The sequence below is a fragment of the Coregonus lavaretus genome (assembly GCF_964263955.1).
Source record: "Coregonus lavaretus genome assembly, contig: HAP1_SCAFFOLD_261, whole genome shotgun sequence".
In the NCBI taxonomy this organism is placed as follows: Eukaryota; Metazoa; Chordata; class Actinopteri; order Salmoniformes; family Salmonidae; genus Coregonus; species Coregonus lavaretus.
This window is the reverse complement of record NW_028164878.1, coordinates 437,178-460,518: the sequence shown is the minus strand read 5'-3', so window position 1 is coordinate 460,518 and position 23,341 is coordinate 437,178. Positions and strand designations below refer to the sequence as shown.

Genomic DNA, 23,341 nt, shown 5'->3' with positions numbered 1-23,341 from the left:
TTATAAAGGAAGTACCAGGTAATAACGTCTTTTTATACAGGAAGTACCAGGTAATAACGTCTTTATATACAGGAAGTACCAGCACTGAGTCGATGTGCAGTGGTACCAGGTAATAACATGGCTATATACAGGAAGTACCAGGTAATAACATGGCTATATACAGGAAGTACCAGGTAATAACGTCGCTATATACAGGAAGTACCAGGTAATAACATGGCTATATACAGGAAGTACCAGGTAATAATGTCGCTATATACAGGAAGTACCAGGTAATAACATGGCTTTATAAAGGAAGTACCAGGTAATAATGGCTATATACAGGGAGTACCAGGTAATAACATGGCTTTATAAAGGAAGTACCAGGTAATATTGTCGCTATATACAGGAAGTACCAGGTAATAACATGGCTTTATAAAGGAAGTACCAGGTAATAATGTGGCTATATACAGGGAGTACCAGGTAATAACATGGCTTTATAAAGGAAGTACCAGGTAATAATGTCGCTATATACAGGAAGTACCAGGTAATAACATGGCTTTATAAAGGAAGTACCAGGTAATAATGTGGCTATATACAGGGAGTACCAGGTAATAACATGGCTATATACAGGAAGTACCAGGTAATAACGTGGCTATATACAGGAAGTATCCCCATTAGCTGCTGCCAACATTACATTACATTCATAACAGATTTCACAACAAATTAAGTGTGTGCCCTCAGGCCTCTACTCCACTACCACATATCTATAACACAAAATATGTTATAGTGTGTTTGTATGCGTGTCTATGTTTTTGTTGCTTCAAGTCCCCGCTGTTACATAAGGCGTATTTGTATCTGTTTTTTAAATCTGATTCTACTGCTTGCATCAGTTACTTGATGTGGAATAGAGTTCCATGTTGTCATGGCTCTATGTACACTGCTCAAAAAAATAAAGGGAACACTAAAATAACACATCCTAGATCTGAATGAATGAAATAATCTTATTAAATACTTGTTTCTTTACATAGTTGAATGTGCTGACAACAAAATCACACAAAAATTATCAATGGAGATCAAATGTATCAACCCATGGACGTCTGGATTTGGAGTCACCCTCAAAATTAAAGTGGAAAACCACACTACAGGCTGATCCCACTTTGATGTAATGTCCTTAAAACAAGTCAAAATGAGGCTCAGTAGTGTGTGTGGCCTCCACGTGCCTGTATGACCTCCCTACAACGCCTGAGCATGCCCCTGATGTGGTGGCAGATGGTCTCCTGAAGGATCTCCTCCCAGACCTGGACTAAAGCATCCGCCAACTCCTGGACAGTCTGTGGTGCAACGTGGCGTTGGTGGATGGAACGAGACATGATGTCCCAGATGTGCTCAATTGGATTCAGGTCTGGGGAACGGGCGGGCCAGTCCATAGCATCAATGCCTTCCTCTTGCAGGAACTGCTGACACACTCCAGCCACATGAGGTCTAGCATTGTCTTGCATTAGGAGGAACCCAGGGCCAACCGCACCAGCATATGGTCTCACAAGGGGTCTGAGGATCTCAGCTCGGTACCTAATGGCAGTCAGGCTACCTCTGGCGAGCACATGGAGGGCTGTGCGGCCCCCCAAAGAAATGCCACCCCACACCATGACTGATCCACCGCCAAACCGGTCATGCTGGAAGATGTTGCAGGCAGCAGAACGTTCTCCACAGCTTCTCCAGACTCTGTCACGTCTGTCACATGTGCTCAGTGTGAACCTGCTTTCATCTGTGAAGAGCACAGGGCGCCAGTGGCGAATTTGCCAATCTTGGTGTTCTCTGGCAAATGCCAAACGTCCTGCACGGTGTTGGGCTGTAAGCACAACCCCCACCTGTGGACGTCGGGCCCTCATACCACCTCATGGAGTCTGTTTCTGACCGTTTGAGCAGACACATGCACAATTGTGGCCTGCTGGAGGTCATTTTGCAGGGCTCTGGCAGTGCTCCTCCTGCTCCTCCTTGCACAAAGGCGGAGGTAGCAGTCCTGCTGCTGGGTTGTTGCCCTCCTACGGCCTCCTCTACGTCTCCTGATGTACTGGCCTGTCTCCTGGCAGCGCCTCCATGCTCTGGACACTACGCTGACAGACACAGAAAACCTTCTTGCCACAGCTCGCATTGATGTGCCATCCTGGATGAGCTGCACTACCTGAGCCACTTGTGTGGGTTGTAGACTCCGTCTCATGCTACCACTAGAGTGAAAGCACCGCCAGCATTCAAAAGTGACCAAAACATCAGCCAGGAAGCATAGGAACTGAGAAGTGGTCTGTGGTCACCACCTGCAAAACCAGTCCTTTATTGGGGGTGTCTTGCTAATTGCCTATAATTTCCACCTGTTGTATATTCCATTTGCACAACAGCATGTGACATTTATTGTCAATCATTGTTGCTTCCTAAGTGGACAGTTTGATTTCACAGAAGTGTGATTGACTTGGAGTTACATTGTGTTGTTTAAGTGTTCCCTTTATTTTTTTGAGCAGTGTAGTTCTGTGCGCCTCCCATAGTCTGTTCTTGACTTGGGGACTGTGAAGAGACATCTGGTGGCATGTCTTGTGGGGTATGCATGGGTGTCCGAGCTGTGTGCCAGTAGTTCAAACAGACAGCTCGGTACATTCAACATGTCTCACAAAAACAAGTAATGATGAAGTCAATCTCTCCTCCACTTTGAGCCAGGAGAGTTTGATATGCATAGTATTAATTTTAGCTCTCTGTGTACATCCAAGGGCCAGCCGTGCTGCCCTGTTCTGAGCCAATTGTAATTTTCAGAGGTCCCTCTTTGTGGCACCTGACCACACGACTGAACAGTAGTCCAGGTGCGACAAAACTAGGGCCTGTAGGATCTGCCTTGTTGATAGTGCTGTTAAGAAGGTAGCGCAGCGCTTTATTATGGACAGACTTCTCCCCATCTTAGCTACTGTTGTATCAATATGTTTTGACCATGACAGTTTACAATCCAGGGTTACTCCAAGCAGTTTAATCTCCTGAACTTGCTCAATTTCCACATTATTCATTACAATATTTAGTTGAGGTTTAGGGTTTAGTGAATGATTTGTCCCAAATACAATACTTTAGTTTTGGAAATATTTAGGACTAACTTATTCCTTGCCACCCATTCTGAAACTAACTGCAACTCTTTGTTTAGTGTTGCAGTCATTTCAGTCGCTGTAGTAGCTGACGTGTATAGTGTTGAGTCATCCGCATACATAGACACACTGGCTTTACTCAAAGCCAGTGGCATGTCGTTAGTAAAGATTGAAAAAAGTAAGGGGCCTAAACAGCTACCCTGATTTGCAGTATGTTTGCCAATCGGTTGTGCAGCCAGACCTATTTGCCATCTCTTTTGCCTCATCCCTCTTAGCCATACAATTTTCAATTCCTCATCAATCCATGAGGATTTAACAGTTTTTACAGTCATTTTCTTAATGGTTACATGCTTATTAGTAACTGGGATAAGCAATTTCATAAATGTGTCCAGTGCAGCATCTGGTTGCTCCTCATTACACACCACAGACCAACAAATATTCTTTACATCAGCAACATATGAATCACTACAAAACTTATTGTATGACCTCTTATACACTATATTAGGCCCAGCCTTTGGAACTTTGGTTTTCCTAGATATGGCTACTATATTGGGATCACTACATCCGATGGATTTGGATACTGCTTTCCAACAAATCTCTGCAGCATTAGTAGAGATATGATCAATACATTGTGGTCCTCTGTAGCTCAGCTGGTAGAGCATGGCGCTTGTAACACCAGGGTAGTGGGTTCGATCCCCAGGACCACCCATACACAAAAAAAATGTATGCACGCATGACTGTAAGTCGCTTTGGATAAAAGCGTCTGCTAAACGGCATATTATTATTATTGATGATTTAATTCCTGTACTGTTTGTAACTACCCTGGTAGGTTGACTGATAACCTGAACCAGGTTGCAGGCACTGGTTACAGTTTGAAGCTTTCTCTTGAGTGGGCAGCCTGATGAAGCCAGTCAATATTTAAATCACCCAGAAAGTATACCTCTCAATTGATATCAAATACATTATCAAGTATTTCACAACTGTTATCCAGATACTGACTGTTAGCACTTGGTGGTCTATAGCAGCTTCCCACCAGAATGGGCTTTAGGTGAGGCAGGTGAACCTGTAGCCATATTACTTCAACAGTATTTAACATGAGATCCTCTCTAAGCTTCACAGGAATGTAGTTCTGATTATAAACAGCAACACCTCCACTGTTGGCATTTCTGTATTTTCTGTAGATCTTATAACCTTGTATTGCTACCACTGTATCATCAAAGGTATTATCTAAGTGAGTTTCAGAGATCGTCAGAATATGAATGTCATCTGTTACAAGCAAATTATTGATTTCATGAACCTTGTTTCTTAAACTACATATGTTAACGTGGGCTATTTTTAACACTATTCTGGGATGCTTGATTATTTTTCTTGCTACACTGGGAAGCTTAGCAGAGTGTCAAGGCATCAGTGTAATGCGGTAGGACAAAATCAGGCGCAGGACACAGAGCTAATCGAAAAACGTACTTTACTCGTAGGTATCTTAATGAGCATACCTCCACGCAGGGAGGAAAACACCCGCTCACATACGACAACCAAAACACGGACAAACACGCACAACACACAGTGTGAGCCAGCGGGTTAAATAGGGAAGACATAACTACATGATGGGAAACAGGTGAGACCAAAACAGACAAAACAAGTAGAACATAGACACATGGATCGGTGGCAGCTAGTACTCCGGTGACGACGAACGCCGAAGCCTGCCCGAGCAAGGAGGAGGGGCAGCCTCGGCTGAATTCGTGACACTTGATTATTTTTTATTAGTGCAGGGTGAGCTGCACACAGTGGACTTCCAACTAGGGCACACCACCTCAGTGATAACAGTATTACTCTGGTTCATAGGCATATGATTACTGCATGCAATAGCTGTAGGATCAGCAGAGACATTCAAGGCAGTAAGAGGGACATAAATTAGGTTATTTATATACACGCCCCTGGGATCATGTACATTTGCTGAAGCATTATGCCAACTCAGCGTCACAGTGGTAGGGATTAAATGAGCTGGGCTTGGGTCATTGATAAGTCATTGTCTCAACGCAGCCTTATAATACTGTGAAAATGATTTGGGTGGATCAGGTAATAACATGGCTATATACAGAAAGTAGATGTCCTCTGTCTTCCTGTAGAAGTGATTGAGTGTCCCATTGACCTGTGCTTCAAAAGCAGTGCACTATGTAGGGAATAGGGTGCCATTTGGGACACAGATAATATGATGTCCTCTATCTTCCTGTAGAAGTGATTGAGTGTCCCATTGACCTATACTTCGTGATGGACTCCTCTGAGAGCATCGCCCTGCAGCAGCCCCCTCCAGGAAGCCTGGTGAAGAGGGTGGCAGAGTGGACCAGGGAGTTTGCCCTGAGGCTCCGGGAGGAGGTGTACAACAGACAGGTGAAGATCAGCTGGTTTATGGGGGGACTCCACTTCTCCCAGACACAGGAGCTCTTCAGTGAGATCACCAGCAGAGATAAATTTGTCAAGAATATGGATGCTATCGACTGGTTAAAGTCTTACCTGGGCAAAGGTAAGACCGCCAACCCACATTAGCATACTTCTTCTTTATGGATCTAGCATACTTCCAGTCAGCATGTCAATGTTCTGAACAGTAGTGTGTTGAGAACCTTCCAGTCAGCATGTCAACGTTCTGAACAGTAGTGTGTTGAGAACCTTCCAGTCAGCACGTCAATGTTCTGAACAGTAGTGTGTTGAGAACCTTCCAGTCAGCATGTCAATGTTCTGAACAGTAGTGTGTTGAGAACCTTCCAGTCAGCATGTCAATGTTCTGAACAGTAGTGTGTTGAGAACCTTCCAGTCAGCATGTCAATGTTCTGAACAGTAGTGTGTTGAGAACCTTCCAGTCAGCATGTCAATGTTCTGTACAGTAGTGTGTTGAGAACCTTCCAGTCAGCATGTCAATGTTCTGTACAGTAGTGTGTATCCTGTGCATATGACAAATGAACATTGATTTGATTTCAGGTACCTACACTGACTGTGCCCTGGACAAGATGACCGAGGAGATGCAGCGCCACGATCTCCGGGGACACAACTCTGTCCGCTTCGCTGTGGTGGTCACTGACGGCCATGTGACTGGTGCCCCCTGTGGGGGGGTCAAGGTGTCTGCAGAACGGGCTAGAGACCAGGTACGAGGGGCATACACAGTACAGGTCTTTAAATCGAGGGGCAGACACAGTACAGGTCTTTAAATCGAGGGGCAGACACAGTACAGGTCTTTAAATCGAGGGGCAGACACAGTACAGGTCTTTAAATCGAGGGGCAGACGCAGTACAGGTCTTTAAATCGAGGGGCAGACGCAGTACAGGTCTTTAAATCGAGGGGCAGACGCAATGCAGGTCTTTAAATCGAGGGGCAGACGCAGTACAGGTCTTTAAATCGAAGGGCAGACGCAATGCAGGTCTTTAAATCGAGGGGCAGACGCAGTACAGGTCTTTAAATCGAGGGGCAGACGCAATGCAGGTCTTTAAATCGAGGGGCAGACGCAGTACAGGTCTTTAAATCGAGGGGCAGACGCAGTACAGGTCTTTAAATCAAGTTTGCAAATCCATATTTTTAGCCTTTAATCAGTGATGTTACTGTATAGGTCAGTGATGTTGCTGTACAGGTCAGTGATGTTGCTGTACAGGTCAGTGATGTTGCTGTACAGGTCAGTGATGTTGCTGTACAGGTCAGTGATGTTGCTGTACAGGTCAGTGATGTTGCTGTACAGGTCAGTGATGTTACTGTTTATTCATCTTGTTTTATATTACTTTATTAATCCATTTTATTATTTTCGCTTGTTGTTTTACTGTAAATGTATTGATTGGAAATGCTCTTGAAATAGTTGATTTGATTTGACCAATCACAGCGCATCAGCTTGTTCTCAGTAGCTGCTTCCAAGGTGGTGGAGGAAGCAGGGATGGGGCTGATCGCTAGCTCTCCTGCAGGGGTCTACCGCTCCGACTACATGGCTGTCAATGTCACAGGTGGGACTCATTTGCATGTTTAACCTAACACGTCATTTAATTGGTTAATTGACAGATCATGTCATCCTAACTCTGTGTATTTAAACCCCCCAGTTTTTTTTTTTTTTTGGGTTGTGGACAGCTGCCCACAGGAAGTGAATGCAGTCTAGAGGCATGCTGGATCCCAGGGTTTTTAGGATGTGACTGCTTTGTTTGTTGAGATCACGTGGATAATGGAGTTGTTTGAGCTATGGAGATTTTGAGAAAATGGACGCCTGCCTCCTGGGCTGCATCACTTCCTGTATCCCTTTTTATTTTCTTGGTTTGTTTGTTTGTCTGATTTAAACTAGCATAGTAGTTACAGTTCAAAAGTAAGATAAATTATATTTATAGAAGCAAAGCAATTGAACGAAAATGGGGACTGGAATGTGTTTGGAACTAAATAATGGAAAACATGCCTTAAAAAATGTAATGTTGAAAACTGTCCTTTTGTTGTCTGCCTCTGTTTCACTGTGCCTGCTCAACCCAGACCTTAAAGCCTGTCACAGTCCACCATGTGACTCCTCCACTGGGAAAATAGTCACATCATCCATCAACAACATTATCAAAGCTATGGTGATTATATGTAGTGTTTTATCCAGCTTTGAATATTCATGTCTGAAACATTTTCTATGATCATATATCTAGGGCTGTCAAACGATTTGCTATTAATCGCAAATTCCGAATTTTGGTCAAAGTGTGCTGTATTTTAAGATTTTTCATACAAAAAAACATTACAAAAATATTGACATCTTGATTTTGTCTAAAGTAGGAAAATTGAGAAATCACACTTTATTTAAAAATGTGCAATTAAAAATGTGCACTAAAATTACAAAAAGTGAACTAGAGTTAACTGAATAACGCTGACAGCCCTAGATATTTCATTTAGTATTCTATTTTTGATACCAGTTTTTCCAAAACAAACATCTTCAAGTCTTTTTGTTTCCACTTCTCTACAGAAATATCAAGCCTATCTGCAGGTAACTAAGAGTCTGTAACCTGATGCTTCTGAACATTTCTATCCAACGGATATATCTTCATTTTCCTTGTATGTAACGCTGTTTACTTCACAATGTTTTTCTCCATGAATTCTCCAGTGTTCCAAACTCCAGTGTCTGGAGCTTCCAGGTCCCCCAGGTCCGAAGGGAAACCCAGGACCAAAGGTGAGCTTCCTTAATTAAGTAAAACATCTGAGATTTTTGCAAGAATGAAATGTGTTTATTCATGTTTGTTTTATGAAGAGTTTGTTTATGTTTATTTTAATGCATCTGTTTATTTTAGGGAGTGAAAGGAGGAGTTGGGCTTTCAGGCGCTAAAGGAACCAAAGGAAAACAGGTAGGTGTTCTGACTACAGAAACACTGACAAGGGAACCTAGACATTTATATATATTTCCATATAAAAAAATATATATATATTTTCTTCCAAAGAATGTAGATGATAATGTTTTTATTATTTGTGTTCAGGGGGACTCTGGTATTGAAGGTCCGATTGGTCCCGCAGGTCACAAGGTTGGTGTGTGTCTGGCTTTCCTCCCTAACCAATACAGATATTCACCTTATAGTGGATCCGGACTATTTTTTTCAACCTGTCTTTGTTTGCTTCTGTTTAGGGTGCGATTGGTCTGAAAGGTGAAAAGGTAAGAATAACTCAACATTATTCTAGTAATTATCATGTGTAAATCTTATCATTTTTTTAATCAACATTTTTAAACGAGACACGGATTTGATCTTTCCCCAGGGTGAATTTGGATCAGGTGGAACCAAGGTAAACTACACTATTGATTCTGACATAAACGTTCTGAGTGTGTACGCCTTCACTTCTATTTCTTACCGGATATGCTATACTTTCCTATTTTAACACTCTGAATGACGTCTCAATCACCAGGGAGTGTCAGGAGAACACGGCAGGGATGGGACAGATGGGCAGAAGGTACGAGGTGCTGCCACACTTCCCCTTGAACTGTAACAGGAGCCAAGGGGAACCCTGAGAAGATGACCACCAACCTGTCACTCGGGTCCAGGCCCATTGGGTCTATACGGGAGGGTTGATTAATGTGGATACAAGCAATTCGCTACACCCGCAATAACATCTGCTAAAAAAAAAATGGATTTGATTTGTTTTAATTTAATTTGATACTAATAGGAATCTTTTCTGTGGTCATTCTCAGGGTAAAATTGGTCGGATCGGAACTTATGGTTGTAAAGGAGATCCGGGTGAAAGGGTAAGTAAAACGTTATCCTACAGTACGTTACGTATACAGTACACACACACACACACACACACAATAATGAATGCAGTAAAATGTTGATGTGATAACAAGGAATGGCCTCTTACTACTGATGTTTTTGAAAGGGCCCAGATGGTCATCCGGGAAGTGCTGGTGATATAGGACCGCCCGGTGACCACGGAGAGAAGGTACCTGAGAGAACCCTCAGTCCGTCAAGGCTACTACAATACCTCCTGTACCACAGAAACTCCAGACTTAGTTTATGTAGTGTTTTAAAGACAACTGCGTTTACTAAACTTAGTTTATGTACAGTTTTTTATAGACCACTGTGTTTAATGTGTGAATGTTGATGATTCTAGGGAGACCCTGGTCATAATGGCAAACCAGGTCACGCTGGACCTCCTGGAGAAGCTGGACTACCGGTACAGTAATGGCATCATAATACACTCTCACCTGGACCTAACAGTAACAACAATACAATACATGCAGATGTAAGGTACGCTAGCTAACGACATCACAACTCAAGGAGGATTCTCTCTCTGAAGATGACATGAAGAGTCAGTTGTTATCACATTGACACATCCTCTAATCGTTCTTCTTCCTTGCAGAGTTATCCAGGAAGCCCTGGAATTCCAGGCTCACCGGGAATAAAAGGAAAACCAGTGAGTGACTTACATAGACCTGGCTATCCTTATCATTAGAAGTGACTTACATAGACCTGGCTATCCTTATCATTAGTACGGTAGTGCTGTAGTTCATTGGATCAGTAGTTCAGTAGTTCAGTAGTGCAGTAGTTCAGTAGTGCTGTAGTTCAGTAGTTCAGTAGTTCAGTAGTTCAGTAGTTCAGTAGTGCTGTAGTTCAGTAGTTCTGTAGTTCAGTAGTGCAGTAGTTCAGTAGTTCAGTAGTTCAGTAGTGCTGTAGTTCAGTAGTGCAGTAGTTCAGTAGTGCTGTAGTTCAGTAGTGCTGTAGTTCAGTAGTTCAGTAGTGCAGTAGTTCAGTAGTGCAGTAGTTCAGTAGTTCAGTAGTGCAGTAGTTCAGTAGTGCAGTAGTTCAGTAGTTCAGTAGTGCTGTAGTTCAGTAGTGCAGTAGTTCAGTAGTTCAGTAGTGCTGTAGTGCAGTAGTGCTTTAGTTCAGTAGTTCAGTAGTGCAGTAGTTCAGTAGTTCAGTAGTGCTGTAGTTCAGTAGTGTTGTAGTTCAGTAGTTCAGTAGTTCAGTAGTTCAGTAGTGCTGTAGTTCAGTAGTGCAGTAGTTCAGTAGTTCAGTAGTGCTGTAGTTCAGTAGTGTTGTAGTTCAGTAGTTCAGTAGTTCAGTAGTTCAGTAGTTCAGTAGTTCAGTAGTGCTGTAGTTCAGTAGTTCAGTAGTTCAGTAGTGCTGTAGTTCAGTAGTGCAGTAGTTCAGTAGTTCAGTAGTGCTTTAGTTCAGTAGTTCAGTAGTGCAGTAGTTCAGTAGTTCAGTAGTTCAGTAGTGCTGTAGTACAGTAGTTCAGTAGTTCAGTAGTGCTTTAGTTCAGTAGTTCAGTAGTGCAGTAGTTCAGTAGTTCAGTAGTGCTGTAGTACAGTAGTTCAGTAGTTCAGTAGTGCTTTAGTTCAGTAGTTCAGTAGTGCAGTAGTTCAGTAGTTCAGTAGTGCTGTAGTACAGTAGTTCAGTAGTTCAGTAGTGCTTTAGTTCAGTAGTTCAGTAGTGCAGTAGTTCAGTAGTTCAGTAGTTCAGTAGTTCAGTAGTGCTGTAGTACAGTAGTTCAGTAGTTCAGTAGTGCTTTAGTTCAGTAGTTCAGTAGTGCAGTAGTTCAGTAGTTCAGTAGTTCAGTAGTGCAGTAGTTCTTCAATCTAAACTAACTGATTCCTAATTCCTGATTCTTTCAGGGACTCAACGGTGGACCGGGACCAAAAGGCCAACCTGTACGCTGACTTGGCTAAGTGATACATTCTGAAATGATAAGTTAAATATTAAATGCAAAGGGATGGCTTTTGTTAAACAATAAATATTGTCTACATGTCTGTCGTTAGGGGCGACCAGGAGACCCTGGACCTAAGGGACTTCATGGACGAGCTGGACCTAAAGGAGGCGAGGTCTGTCACCGTTCACAGGGTGGTTGTGTGATACAGGACATACTATATAGGAAATGTTATGCTACACTCTTAGAAATGTATTTTCCCACCTAGATCCCAGTGGGAGAACCATTGAAAATGTAGAACCCTTTCCGCAGAGGTTTCTAAATGTTGTACATGGAACCCAAAAGGGTTCTTAAAAGGGTTCTCCGACGGGAACAGTCGAAGAACCTTTTTGGAACCTTAATTTCTAAGCGTGTACATTCTGTAATACCAATAGATACAATACAGTTGAAGTCTGTTTCAGTTCCTGCTGCATTCAGACAGATTCCAGGCAAACTGCCCATAACAAAAACAATGGCTGACTGAAAATATGATGTCTGTTTGTGTAAATATTTGTCCATGAATATTGAGTTCAAACTAAGCCTAATGTATTCTGTCATTCCCAGGGTGAACCTGGTCTACAAGGGAAGCCAGGTCCTCATGGGGATATCGGCCTCAAAGGATCTAAGGTCAGAGAAACGGAGAAGAGAATTTTGCATTCTGGGTACATGATTCAGCAGTAACTCCCATGGAAACATAGACAGACAACACAGGGGGTTTCTCACTAAGATACAGTACACTCCTTCTTTCATAGAACATTGGAATTCTTGGTGCACTGACAAATCATTCGGGCTGAAATACCAATATCTTTCAACCCACACATATTACACAATATTGATATTTTAAGGATGTTATTAATTATTCTAAATTGTTCATATTTGTACTGTAGTCAGTGATTCCAAATGCATGTCAAAATGAGTAATGATGAGTTTTGAGATGAAGCCATTCCAGAGCTAATGAGAAGCTGTTTTAGGGATTTTCAAGACCTCAGCACCTGATTCCCCTTTTTTGTTTAAACTGGGCTGAAGCAAGTTTGGGTACATCTCTCTCTCTCTCTCTCTCTCTCTCTCTCTCTCTCTCTCTCTCTCTCTCTCTCTCTCTCTCTCTCTCTCTCTCTCTCTCTCTCTCTCTCTCTCTCTCTCTCTCTCTCTCTCTCTCTCTCTCTCTCTCTCTCTGTCTCTGTCTCTGTCTCTGTCTCTCTGTCTCTGTCTCTGTCTCTCTCTCTGTCTCTACTCAGAAGTTCCAAAATAATAAAGACATTTCAAATGTCATATTATGTCTATATACAGTGTTGTAACGCTGTGCAAATAGTTAAGATACGAAAGGGAAAATAAATAAACATAAATATGGTGTTATGATGAGTTTCTCTGGTGTCAAGTAATTCAGGATGCAAGAATATACTTAAACAATTACAAGGGGAGTTAATACATAATATTTAATAGATACAGTACCGGGTTCGTCTAACAAATGGCACATGCTTTGCCTCTTGTCATCCGAACTCCTAGACAAAGAAAACCTCTCAGTTTATATACTTCATGTTACACGTTTCTTCAACAACATCTGTTAACCATCAGTGGGCACTCCCTCCTTTGATGGTATTATCTTGTACCCCAAGTCAGTATATTCTATCTATCAATCATTCTAAGATAAACCCCAGTAATCTCCCTCGATATACTGGAATCCTTGTTATTCAGACTCTGAGGCACCAAGAGTCACTTATCTAGTAAATGTAACCTTGTTTACATTTACATTTTAATCATTTAGCAGACGCTCTTATCCAGAGCGACTTACAGTTAGTGAGTGCATACATTATCTTTTATACCCCCCGTGGGAATCGAACCCACAACGCTGGCGTTGCAAACGCCATGCTCTACCAACTGAGCTACATCCCTGCCGGCCATTCCCTCCCCTCCCCTGGACGACGCTGGGCCAATTGTGCGCCGCCCCATGGGTCTCCCGGTCGCGGCCGGCTACGACAGAGCCTGGATAATTGTTCCCACAACACCATGAAAAGACATCATAACATATGGGTTGAATTTACAATGGTGTTTGATCTTCACTGGTTGCCCTTTTCCTGGCCTCTTCTCTCTCTGTGTGTGTGTGTGTGTGTGCGTGTGCGTGTGCGTGTGCGTGTGCGTGTGCGTGTGCGTGTCCCCTCCCTCTGTTTGTTTAGGGAGGTCCAGGGCTGCCAGGTCCAAGAGGACATCATGGAGATAATGGACCAGATGGACCGATGGTATGTTGCTACTATGACTAATGCTACTCTACGACCACTACTCTACTATCGTTACTACTGGTATGATACTGCTTATACTACTCTACTGCTACTAATATTGCTACTGCTACTACTACGCTACTACTGCTACTACTACTACTACTACTACTGCTACTACTACTACTACTACTGCTACTACTACTACTACTACTACTACTACTACCACCACTACTACTACTACTCTACTCTACTCTATTCTAAGATATCCTCCTGTTCTGATCTTATTGTTTGGCTGTTGCCATGTCTACATTTTGAGCATACTGCGACAGTCTTCTCATCTAAATAAAGGTTAAATAAATACATCTACATTTTGGAAATTGTTTATTTATTGATGGTAGTCTATACATATGTATTTCAGTGACTATGACTGCCATGTGGGTAAATTAAAAAATAAATTAAAAAAAGGAACTTGAATACTTTATGCAGATAGTACTCAGTATGGCATCTCTGTGTTACAGGGTGCTGCTGGAGAGACTGGCGATCCTGGACAGACTGGACCTCATGGAGATCCTGGACCAAAGGTTGGGTTATATAGATCCTGGACCAAAGGTTGGGTTATATAGATCCTGGACCTAGGGTTGGGTTATATAGATCCTGGACCTAGGGTTGGGTTATATAGATCCTGGACCTAGTGTTGGGTTATATAGATCCTGGACCTAGGGTTGGGTTATATAGATCCTGGACCTAGGGTTGGGTTATATAGATCCTGGACCTAGGGTTGGGTTATATATATCCTGGACCTAGTGTTGGGTTATATAGATCCTGGACCTAGGGTTGGGTTATATAGATCCTGGACCTAGGGTTGGGTTATATAGATCCTGGACCTAGGGTTGGGTTATATAGATCCTGGACCTAGGGTTGGGTTATATAGATCCTGGACCTAGGGTTGGGTTATATAGATCCTGGACCTAGTGTTGAGTTATATAGATCCTGGACCTAGTGTTGGGTTATATAGATCCTGGACCTAGGGTTGGGTTATATAGATCCTGGACCTAGGGTTGGGTTATATAGATCCTGGACCTAGGGTTGGGTTATATAGATCCTGGACCTAGGGTTGGGTTATATAGATCCTGGACCTAGGGTTGGGTTATATAGATCCTGGACCTAGGGTTGGGTTATATAGATCCTGGACCTAGTGTTGGGTTATATAGATCCTGGACCTAGGGTTGGGTTATATAGATCCTGGACCAAAGGTAGGGTTGGGTTATATAGATCCTGGACCTAGTGTTGGGTTATATAGATCCTGGACCTAGGGTTGGGTTATATAGATCCTGGACCTAGGGTTGGGTTATATAGATCCTGGACCTAGTGTTGGGTTATATAGATCCTGGACCTAGGGTTGGGTTATATAGATCCTGGACCAAAGGTAGGGTTGGGTTATATAGATCCTGGACCTAGGGTTGGGTTATATAGATCCTGGACCTAGGGTTGGGATATATAGATCCTGGACCAAAGGTAGGGTTGGGTTATATAGATCCTGGACCAAAGGTAGGGCTGGGTTATATAGATCCTGGACCTAGGGTTGGTTTATATAGATCCTGGACCTAGGGTTGGGTTATATAGATCCTGGACCAAAGGTAGGGTTGGGTTATATAGATCCTGGACCTAGGGTTGGGTTATATTGATCCTGGAACTAGGGTTGGGTTATATAGATCCTGGACCTAGGGTTGGGTTATATAGATCCTGGACCTAGTGTTGGGTTATATAGATCCTGGACCTAGGGTTGGGTTATATAGATCCTGGACCTAGGGTTGGGTTATATAGATCCTGGACCTAGGGTTGGGTTATATAGATCCTGGACCTAGTGTTGGGTTATATAGATCCTGGACCTAGGGTTGGGTTATATAGATCCTGGACCAACGGTAGGGTTGGGTTATATAGATCCTGGACCTAGTGTTGGGTTATATAGATCCTGGACCTAGTGTTGGGTTATATAGATCCTGGACCAAAGGTAGGGTTGGGTTATATAGATCCTGCACCTAGTGTTGGGTTATATAGATCCTGGACCTAGGGTTGGGTTATATAGATCCTGGACCAAAGGTAGGGTTGGGTTATATAGATCCTGGACCTAGTGTTGGGTTATATAGATCCTGGACCTAGGGTTGGGTTATATAGATCCTGGACCTAGGGTTGGGTTATATAGATCCTGGACCTAGGGTTGGGTTATATAGATCCTGGACCAAAGGTAGGGTTGGGTTATATAGATCCTGGACCTAGGGTTGGGTTATATAGATCCTGGACCTAGGGTTGGGTTATATAGATCCTGGACCTAGTGTTGGGTTATATAGATCCTGGACCTAGGGTTGGGTTATATAGATCCTGGACCAACGGTAGGGTTGGGTTATATAGATCCTGGACCTAGTGTTGGGTTATATAGATCCTGGACCTAGTGTTGGGTTATATAGATCCTGGACCAAAGGTAGGGTTGGGTTATATAGATCCTGGACCTAGTGTTGGGTTATATAGATCCTGGACCTAGGGTTGGGTTATATAGATCCTGGACCAAAGGTAGGGTTGGGTTATATAGATCCTGGACCTAGTGTTGGGTTATATAGATCCTGGACCTAGGGTTGGGTTATATAGATCCTGGACCAAAGGTAGGGTTGGGTTATATAGATCCTGGACCTAGGGTTGGGTTATATAGATCCTGGACCTAGGGTTGGGTTATATAGATCCTGGACCTAGTGTTGGGTTATATAGATCCTGGACCTAGTGTTGGGTTATATAGATCCTGGACCTAGGGTTGGGTTATATAGATCCTGGACCTAGTGTTGGGTTATATAGATCCTGGACCTAGGGTTGGGTTATATAGATCCTGGACCAAAGGTAGGGTTGGGTTATATACATCCTGGACCTAGTGTTGGGTTATATAGATCCTGGACCTAGGGTTGGGTTATATAGATCCTGGACCAAAGGTAGGGTTGGGTTATATACTGTAGATCCTGGATCAAAGGTGGGATTGAGTTATAATATACATTCTGGACCAAAGGTGGGATTGAGTCATGTAGATCCTTGACTAAAAGTGGGGTTGGGTTACAATATAGATCCTGGACCAAAGGTTGGTTTGGGTTATATACAGTACCAGTCAAAAGTTTGGACACACCTACTAATTCAACTATTTTATACATTGTAGAATAATAGTGAAGACTTCAAAACTATGAAATAACACATATGGAATCATGTAGTAACCAAAAAAGTGTTAAACAAATCAAAATATATTTTATTTTTGAGATTCTTTGCCTTGATGACAGCTTTGCACACTCTTGGCATTCTCTCAACCAGCTTCATGAGGTAGTCACCTGGAATGCATTTCAATTAGCAGGTTTACCTTCTTAAAGTTAATTTGTGGAATTTATTTCCTTCTTAATGCGTGTAGTGTATCTTGTCGCTGCTGGTGCTCATTGCTGTCAAACAAAGAGTCCGCTTAGGCTGCACTTTGATTAGAAGTTTTATTCATATCACAAGATGTCAGCATAAGTTTACAGACCCGCAGTGTCTGGAGAAACAGCGTCCCAAAATAATCTGTCTGTTTCTGACCCCCTCTCCCTCCAGCATATTCTTATAAACAATGCAAAAATATGGGTTGCTCCCTCTGCTGTCCAATCACCTGTCTCCCCTGGGGCGTCACTCTACAAATGACTACTTTTGCACTAAGATAAACATCCCCTCTTTGTTCCTCTAGAATAGTCATAATGTTAATATACTACATGTGAGCCAATCAGTTGTGTTGTGACAAGCTAGTGGGGTATACAGAAGATAGCCATATTTGGTAAAAGACCAAGTCCATATTATGGCAAGAAAAGCTCAAATAAGCAAAGAGAAATGACAGTCCATCATTACTTTAAGACATGAAGGTCAGTCAATACTGAACATTTCAAGAACTTTTAAAGTTTCTTCAAGTGCAGTTGCAAAAACCATCAAGAGGTATGATACAACTGGCTCTCATGAGGACTGCCACAGGAATGGAAGACCCAGAGTTACCTCTGCTGCAGAGGTCAAGCTCATTAGAGTTACCAGCCTCAGAAATTGCAGCCCAAATAAATGCTTCACAGAGTTCAAGTAACAGACACATCTCAACATCAACTGTTCAGAGGAGACTGTGTGAATCAGGCCTTCAATGTCGAATTGCTGCAAAGAAACCACTTACTAAAGGACACCAATAAGAAGAAGAGACTTGCTTGGGCCAAGAAACACGAGCAATGGACATTAGACCGGTGGAAATCTGTCCTTTGGTCTGGACTCCAAATTTGAGATTTTTGGTTCAAACCGCCGTGTCTTTGTGAGACGCGGTGTGGGTGAACGGATGATCTCTGCATGTGTAGCTCCCACCGTAAAGCATGGAGGAGGAGGTGTTATGGTGTGGGGGTGCTATGCTGGTGAAACTGTCTGTGATTGATTTAGAATTCAAGGCACACTTAACCAGCATGGCTACCACAGCATTCTGCAGCGATACGCCATCCCATCTGGTTTGGGCTTAGTGGGAATGTCATTTGTTTTTCAACAGGACAATGACCCAACACACCTCCAGGCTGTGTAAGGGCTATTTTACCAAGAAGGAGAGTGATGGAGTGCTGCATCAGATGACCTGGCCTCTACAATCCCCTGACTTCAACCCAATTGAGATGGTTTGGGATGAGTCATTTACATTTACATTTTAGTCATTTAGCAGACGCTCTTAACCAGAGCGACTTACAGGAGCAATTAGGGTTAAGTGCCTTGCTCAAGGGCACATTAACGTCATTTAGCAGACGCTCTTAGCCAGAGCGACTCACAAATTGGTGCGTTCACCCTATAGCCAGTGGGATAACCACTTTACAATTTGGGGGGGGTTAGAAGGAATACTTTATCCTATCCCAGGTATTCCTTAAAGAGGTGGGGTTTCAAATGTCTCCGGAAGGTGGTGAGTGACTCCGCTGTCCTGGCGTTGTGAGGGAGCTTGTTCCACCATTGGGGTGCCAGAGCAGCGAACAGTTTTGACTGGGCTGAGCGGGAGCTATGCTTCCGCAGAGGAAGGGGAGCCAGCAGGCCAGAGGTGGATGAACGCAATGTCCTTGTTTGGGTGTAGGGACTGATCAGAGCCTGAAGGTACAGAGGTGCCGTTCCCCTCACTGCTCCATAGGCAAGCACCATGGTCTTGTAGCGGATGCGAGCTTCAACTGGAAGCCAGTGGAGTGTGCGGAGGAGGGGGGTGACGTGAGAGAACTTGGGAAGGTTGAACACCAGACGGGCTGCGGCATTCTGGATGAGTTGTAGGGGTTTAATGGCACAGGCAGGGAGCCCAGCCAACAGCGAGTTGCAGTAGTCCAGACGGGAGATGACAAGTGCCTGGACCAGGACCTGCGCCGCTTCCTGTGTAAGGCAGGGTCGCACTCTCCGAATGTTGTAGAGCATGAACCTGCAGGAGCGGGTCACCGCCTTGATGTTGGCGGAGAACGACAGGGTGTTGTCCAGGGTCACGCCTAGGCTCTTCGCACTCTGGGAGGAGGACACAGCGGAGTTGTCAACCGTGATGGCGAGATCATGGAACGGGCAGTCCTTCCCCGGGAGGAAGAGCAGCTCCGTCTTGCCAGGGTTCAGCTTGAGGTGGTGATCCGTCATCCATACTGATATGTCTGCCAGACATGCAGAGATGCGATTCGCCACCTGGTTATCAGAAGGGGGAAAGGAGAAGATTAGTTGTGTATCGTCAGCGTAGCAATGATAGGAAAGGCCATGTGAGGATATGACAGAGCCAAGTGACTTGGTGTATAGGGAGAAAAGGAGAGGGCCCAGAACCGATCCCTGGGGGACACCAGTGGTGAGAGCACGTGGTGCGGAGACAGCTTCCCGCCACGCCACTTGGTAGGAGCGACCGGTCAGGTAGGACGCAATCCAGGAGTGAGCCGCGCCGGAGATGCCCATCTCGGAGAGGGTGGAGAGGAGGATCTGATGGTTCACAGTATCAAAGGCAGCAGACAGGTCTAGAAGGACAAGAGCAGAGGAGAGAGAGTTAGCTTTAGCAGTGCGGAGAGTCTCCGTGACACAGAGAAGAGCAGTCTCAGTTGAATGACCAGTCCTGAAACCTGATTGGTTTGGATCAAGAAGGTCATTCTGAGAGAGATAGCAAGAGAGTTGGCTAAAGACGGCACGCTCAATAGTTTTGGAAAGAAAAGAAAGAAGGGATACTGGTCTGTAGTTGTTGACATCAGTGGGGTCGAGTGTTGGTTTTTTGAGAAGGGGAGTAACTCTCGCTCTCTTGAAGACGGAAGGGACATGGCCAGCGGTCAAGGATGAGTTGATCAGCGAGGTGAGGTAGGGGAGAAGGTCACCGGAGATGGTCTGGAGAAGGGAGGAGGGGATGGGGTCAAGCGGGCAGGTTGTTGGGCGGCCTGCAGTCACAAGTCGCAGGATTTATCTGGAGAGAGAGGGGAGAAAGAAGTCAAAGCATAGGGTAGGGCAGTGTGAGCAGGACCAGCAGTGTCATTAGACTTAACAAACGAGGATCGGATGTCGTCAACCTTCTTTTCAAAGTGGTTGACGAAGTCATCCACAGAGAGAGAGGAGGGGGGGGGGGGGGGGAGGATTCAGGAGGGAGGAAAATGTGGCAAAGAGCTTCCTAGGGTTAGAGGCAGATGCTTGGAATTTAGAGTGGTAGAAGGTGGCCTTAGCAGCAGAAACAGATGAAGAAAATGTAGAGAGGAGGGAGTGAAAAGATGCCAGGTCGGCAGGGAGTTTAGTTTTCTTCCATTTCCGCTCCGCTGCCCGGAGCTCTGTTCTGTGAGCTCGCAATGAGTCATCAAGCCACAGAGCTGGAGGGGAGGACCGAGCCGGCCGGGAGGATAGGGGACACAGAGAGTCAAAGGATGCAGAAAGGGAGGAGAGGAGGGTTGAGGAGGCAGAATCAGGAGATTGGAGGGAGAAGGATTGAGCAGAGGGAAGAGATGATAGGATGGAAGAGGAGAGAGTAGTGGGAGAGAGAGAGCGAAGGTTGCGGCGGCGCATTACCATCTGTGTAGGGGCAGAGTGAGTAGTGTGGGAGGAGAGTGAGAGAGAAAAGGAAACAAAGTAGTGGTCGGAGACATGGAGGGGAGTTGCAGTGAGATTAGTAGAGGAGCAGCATCTAGTGAAGATGAGGTCAAGCGTATTGCCTGCCTTGTGAGTAGGGGGGGACGGTGAGAGGGTGAGGTCAAAAGAGGAGAGGAGTGGAAAGAAGGAGGCAGAGAGAAATGAGTCAAATGTGGACATAGGGAGGTTGAAATCCCCCAAAACTGTGAGGGGTGAGCCATCCTCAGGGAAGGAACTTATCAAGGCGTCAAGCTCATTGATGAACTCTCCAAGGGAACCTGGAGGGCGATAGATGACAAGGATATTAAGCTTAAATGGGCTAGTGACTGTGACAGCATGGAATTCAAATGAGGAGATAGACAGATGGGTTAGGGGAAAAATTGAGAATGTCCACTTGGGAGAGATGAGGATTCCTGTACCACCACCCCTCTGACCAGATGCTCTCGGGGTATGCGAGAACACATGGTCAGACGAGGAGAGAGCAGTAGGAGTAGCGGTGTTTTCAGTGGTGATCCATGTTTCCGTCAGCGCCAGGAAGTCGAGGGACTGGAGGTTGGCATAGGCTGGGATGAAGTCAGCTTTGTTGGCAGCAGAACGGCAGTTCCAGAGGCTGCCTGCGACCTGGAACTCCACGTGGGTGGTGCGTGCAGGGACCACCAGGTTGGAGAGGCAGCAGCCACGCGGTGTCGGACCGCAGAGTGAAGGAAAAGCAGCCAACAAGTGCTCAGCATATGTGGGAACTCCTTCAAGACTGTTGGAAAAGCATTCCAGGTGAAGCTGGTTGAGAGAATGCCAAGAGTGTGCAAAGCTGTCATCAAGGCAAAGGGTGGCTATTTGAAGAATCTCAAATATATTTTGATTTGTTTAACACTTTTTTGGTTACTACATGATTCCATGTGTTATTTCATAGTTTTGATGTCTTCACTATTATTCTACAATGTAGAAAATAGTCAAAATAAAGAAAAACTCTTGAATGAGTAGGTGTGTCCAAACTTTGGACTGGTAGTGTAGATCCTGACCCAAAGATTGGTCCAGGATCTATATAATCCAACCCTAAGGTAGTGTTGAATTATAATATACACTATATGTGCAAAAGTATTGGCAGTAGAATCGCCTTACTGAAGAGCTCAGTGACTTTCAACGTGGCACCATCATAGGATGCCACCTTTCCAAGAAGTCAGTTCGTCAAATGTCTGCCCTGCTAGATCTGCCCCAGTCAACTGTAAGTGCTGTTATTGTGAAGTGGAAACGTCTAGGAGCAACAACGGCTCAGCCGCGAAGTGTTCACAGAACAGCTCAGCCACACAAGCTCACAGAACAGGACCGCTGAAGCACGTAGCGCATAAAAATCGCCTGTCCTGGTTGCGTAGCGCTGTTCTTGGTTGCAACACTCACTACCGAGTTCCAAACTGCCTCTGGAAGCAATGTCAGCACAAGAACTGTTCGTCGGGAGCTTCATGAAATGGGTTTCCATGGCCGAGCAGCCGCACACAAGCCTAAGATCGCCATGCGCAATGCCAAGCGTCGGCTGGAGTGGTGTAAAGCTCGCCGCCATTGGACTCTGGAGCAGTGGAAACGCGTTCTCTGGAGTGATGAATCACGCTTCACCATCTGGCAGTCCGACAGACGAATCTGGGTTTGGCGGATGCCAGGAGAACTCTACTTGCCCCAATGCATAGTGCCAACTCTAAAGTTTGGTGGAAGATGAATAATGGTCTGGGGCTGTTTTTCACGGTTCGGGCTAGGCCCCTTAGTTCCAGTGAAGGGAAATCTTAACGCTACAACATACAATGACATTCTAGATGATTCTGTGCTTCCAACTTTGTGGCAACAGTTTGGGGAAGGCCCTTTCCTTAGTGGACACTTCCCACAGTGTAATATAGTTAGTGGACACTTCCCACAGTGTAATGTAGTTAGTGGACACTTCCCACAGTGTAATGTAGTTCATCATCTTCTGTGTTTTAGGGTGACAAAGGAAGAGATGGGTTCAACTATCCTGGACAAAGAGGAGAAACGGTACAGTTTGACATTTGACAAGATGAATGTGGTCAGCTCAAGAGTTCAAAATACTGTTGTATTGTGATGCTGTCTGTCTGTCTGTCTGTCTGTCTGTCTGTCTGTCTGTCTGTATGTATGTCAGGGAGTCAGAGGGGATAAAGGACATCCAGGCCCTTTGGGAAGCAGAGGGAACTGTGGCAGCAAAGGAGAAGCTGGGAAGAAAGGACCAAATGGTGAACCGGTAAGCTCCAGCTGCTGTCGTGAACAGCTGAATATACACTTGGAAGATGTTATATCCATTAATGTGGATGGTTAGCCTAGGATTAGTTTATATCCATTAATGTGGATAGTTAGCCTAGGATTAGTTTATATCCATTAATGTGGATGGTTAGCCTAGGATTAGTTTATATCCATTAATGTGGATAGTTAGCCTAGGATTAGTTTATATCCATTATCCATCAGTTGTGTACTACGTCATCCAGTTGTGTACTACGTCATCCAGTTGTGTACTACGTCATCCAGTTGTGTACTACGTCATCCAGTTGTGTACTACGTCATCCAGTTGTGTACGACGTCATCCAATTTGTGCAATATGTTAGGAATGTTGTGCTTAAGATCCCAGAGTGCATCTTTAAGTGGTGAAGTTCAGGGTTACCCTGGTAGTTGCTAACCTTAGAGCATTCTGGAAGGGAGGAGTCAGTGCTCTAAAGAACACGTTTGTGTTCTATTCTTGAGAAGTGGTGAGCTGAGTAACGTGTTTGGGCTCACTGAAGT

The 23,341-nt window shown here is 44.4% G+C and overlaps 1 protein-coding gene across 1 annotated transcript in view; it reads left to right on the top strand.

Annotated features, from left to right (window-relative positions):
* The window catches only part of LOC311116487 (collagen alpha-2(VI) chain-like), a 43,780-nt gene that overhangs the window by 12,156 nt on the left and 8,283 nt on the right, over positions 1-23,341 (top strand). Inside the window, exons 3-24 of the mRNA XM_084191566.1 lie at positions 5,329-5,616; positions 6,069-6,232; positions 6,955-7,072; positions 7,581-7,666; positions 8,050-8,070; positions 8,188-8,253; positions 8,372-8,425; positions 8,555-8,599; positions 8,701-8,727; positions 8,829-8,855; positions 8,976-9,020; positions 9,259-9,312; positions 9,444-9,506; positions 9,678-9,740; positions 9,927-9,980; positions 11,182-11,217; positions 11,326-11,388; positions 11,817-11,879; positions 13,424-13,486; positions 13,984-14,046; positions 22,535-22,585; positions 22,710-22,808. Coding sequence (XP_084047692.1) covers positions 5,329-5,616; positions 6,069-6,232; positions 6,955-7,072; positions 7,581-7,666; positions 8,050-8,070; positions 8,188-8,253; positions 8,372-8,425; positions 8,555-8,599; positions 8,701-8,727; positions 8,829-8,855; positions 8,976-9,020; positions 9,259-9,312; positions 9,444-9,506; positions 9,678-9,740; positions 9,927-9,980; positions 11,182-11,217; positions 11,326-11,388; positions 11,817-11,879; positions 13,424-13,486; positions 13,984-14,046; positions 22,535-22,585; positions 22,710-22,808 — 1,613 coding nt within the window. The remainder of the gene's footprint in view (positions 1-5,328; positions 5,617-6,068; positions 6,233-6,954; positions 7,073-7,580; positions 7,667-8,049; positions 8,071-8,187; positions 8,254-8,371; positions 8,426-8,554; positions 8,600-8,700; positions 8,728-8,828; positions 8,856-8,975; positions 9,021-9,258; positions 9,313-9,443; positions 9,507-9,677; positions 9,741-9,926; positions 9,981-11,181; positions 11,218-11,325; positions 11,389-11,816; positions 11,880-13,423; positions 13,487-13,983; positions 14,047-22,534; positions 22,586-22,709; positions 22,809-23,341) is intronic.